Source organism: Pinus tabuliformis, chromosome 3_2 (genome assembly GCF_031772625.1).
Source record: "Pinus tabuliformis cultivar Carrire ecotype Pingquan chromosome 3_2, CPIR1, whole genome shotgun sequence".
Taxonomy (NCBI): Eukaryota; Viridiplantae; Streptophyta; class Pinopsida; order Pinales; family Pinaceae; genus Pinus; species Pinus tabuliformis.
In genome coordinates this window covers 669,408,323-669,411,107 of record NC_142302.1, presented here as the reverse complement: position 1 = coordinate 669,411,107, position 2,785 = coordinate 669,408,323, and the positions used below count along the sequence as shown (strand labels likewise).

General features: G+C 47.5%; 1 protein-coding gene across 1 annotated transcript; it reads right to left on the bottom strand.

Annotated features, from left to right (window-relative positions):
• Positions 1–1,188: 1,188 nt before the first annotated feature.
• Positions 1,189–2,199, bottom strand: LOC149182421 (uncharacterized). The gene has a single exon (XM_089414548.1). The coding sequence runs from the start codon at positions 2,197–2,199 to the stop codon at positions 1,189–1,191; it is 1,011 nt and encodes a 336-aa protein (XP_089270674.1).
• Between the last annotated feature and the right edge of the window lie 586 nt (positions 2,200–2,785).

Here is a 2,785-nt window from a genome sequence, read left to right as displayed (position 1 = left end):
TATGGTGGATTTGGATTGGTTGGCAAGCATTCCAGTAGCGGATGAGAAGAGAAGGAGAATCTTGGAAAATGATCTGGAATCCCGGATGCTGCCATCAAGTAAAATAAGCACATCATCTACAAATAGGAGGTGAGTGAGGTAACAATCCTCAGATATCTTGATTCCACAAATATCTCCATCCCTTTTGGCAGATGCAATCAAATGACTCAGCCCCTCCATGGCAATAAGAAAAAGAAGTGGGGAGAATGGAGCAGCCCTACCGAAGCCCCCTTTTAGAGTAGAAGAAGTGTGAAGCGAGCCATTAATGAGGACACTAAAGGAGGGGGTGGTGATGTAGGCCATGATCCAAGAGATTTAATTGTGTGGGAAGCCCAAATGAATCAGCAGCATCTTAATATAAAGCCAGCTGACCCGGTCAAAATCTTTGGATAAGTCGATCTTGAGGATGATGCTTTTTAGGTGCTTGGTCTAGATGGAGTGAATGGCTTCCTGGGCTGAACCTATGGCTTCGTGGATCTGTCTGGACTCAAGGAAGGCGAATTGTTGAGGGGCAATATGCCTGGAGAGGATCAGCCTGAGTCGATTTGCAATTATCTTTGAAATAATCTTATATAGGCAGTTGCATAAGGAAATAGGCCTGTAATCATCAAAAGAGGATGGGGCATCAGACTTAGGTATGAGAGTGATGAAGGTCGAGTTGATGGCATGGTATAGGGAACCTGAAATTCTGCTCTCCTCCACTACTTTCAATAGGTCCTACCCTAGTAGCTCATAAAATTCCAGGTAGAATTCAATGGTCCAGCCATCCGGGCCAGGGCTCTTATCTTTTTTGAACCATTTTAACGTGCCTTCAAGTTCACCATAGCTGACTGGTGCAAAGAGCTCTTCTGCTTCATCCTCATTGACAAACCTTGGAAAGTGTCCTGCCACATTAATGATGTCAGGAAGGTTTGCTTCGCGGGGGCATTTGTAGAGGTTCCTGAAGTGTGAAGTACCAAGGTGGGCTAGCTTATTGAAGGTATCTGCAAGGCCTCCCTCCGGCATAGGAAGATTCCAAATGGTGTTAGATACCTTTCAGCCCTTGGCGTAATTTTGAAAGAACCTCGTATTATTGTCCCCAACTTTTAACCATATAGCTCTACTCCTCAGCCTCTGGGATTCCTCACGCTCCTTTAGGATGTTGGCCTTCTAATTTTCAAGCTCAAACAGTCGGATCTTCTCCTCTGCAGAAATGAATCCCAAACTTCGATCATCAAGTAAAGTGCTCAACTCAGCTTCAATGTTAGTTAACTGTGAGGTTTCCCGGGCATGTTTCTCCCTGGCCCATTTAATCGAGAGATGTTTGATCTCAGAGAGATTTTTACAAAACCCTTTTGTGAAGGACTCAGCTCGGTTAATCGGGTTTGCATTCCAGAAGTCGGAAACCAACTTGATGTACGAAGGGTCACTCAGCCAGACATGGTTGAATTTGAATGGGGCTTTCGGCTTTTTGAAAGGCCCCTGAATTTCCAGATAAATGGGAGAGTGGTCTGATACACCCCCCGAACCCACCCATTGTTTGTAGTGATGCAGTTGTTGGAGGAGAGGTCCTTTCATTAAGAATCTGTCAAGTCTGCGAGCTAATGCAGCATCACCCACCCTTCTGTTCCTCCAGGTGGGTAGCGGTTTTTGCATGGGGACATCAATAAAATCGGATTGCTCCAGTAGATTAGTCATATGGTCAGTGATAGCATCAATTTGGGCCACAGATCCCCATGATTCTCTAAACCCCAGAGAAAAATTTAGATCCCCTCCTGCAATAGTATGCTCAGATTCCAGAAGGGATAGGTTTAGAAGACGCTGCCAGAAATGTTCCCTTTGATGATAGGGTCCATATACATTCACAATTCTGAGGATCATACCTAGGTTAGCAGAGAATATATCTAGACCCAAGAATCCTGATCCCCCCCAAGATGCATCAACTCTGATTGTTCGGGGGTTATATCCTATAGCCAGACCCCCAGACCTCCCAACAGCATCTAGGGCTACAAATGACCAGCTCGAGATCAACGATTGGAGAGAGTGGGAGATTTGATCAGCTATACCCAGAGTTTCTTGGAGTAGGATAATGTCAATCGGTTCAGTCTCAAAAAGTCTCCTCAAGGCTAGTTTCTTTGAGGCACTAGCCAAACCCCTGCAATTAAAAGACAAGCACTTCATGGAGGGACACCTCTCGGGGTATGTCCTGCTCTAAGGACCCCATCAATAGTGGATTGGCGACCGAAAGCGACCTCTGCCCCAGCCCTCCTGATTTCCTTGGAGAGATCTGACTTTCTACCCCTGGATGATAGGGGGAAGACGCCAGGCATCATAAGACCTAGACCAGTCTGACCGACCGGGGGTTCCTTGGTGTGTGACCTGGAGCGAAGGAAATATTGGTGAGGGGGTGACAGCCCTGAGGATGACGATGATGCAGCGGATGTGGAGGGAGCGGAAAAAGTGGGGGCGGTAGTGACAATGAGCGGAGGAGTAGACATGATACAATGAGCTATAGAAGTCTGAATCGGTGAGGCTGCCATATGCGAGGTAAAATCAAAAGATGAGAGAGGAGGGTTCAGAGAGATACCCGAAGCAATCGTGGCCTCCGCGGCAGAGCGGGCCCTGGTCATCGGTGGCGAAGACTGTCTGGAGCCACTGTCTACTATCTTTGATGTTGGAGGGGTGACCGCTGGTGCCGGACCCGAGGGCGAGGGGCGCAAACCGACTGGAGAATTTACCCTGGATGGTGCAGGCGTGATTTTAGGTG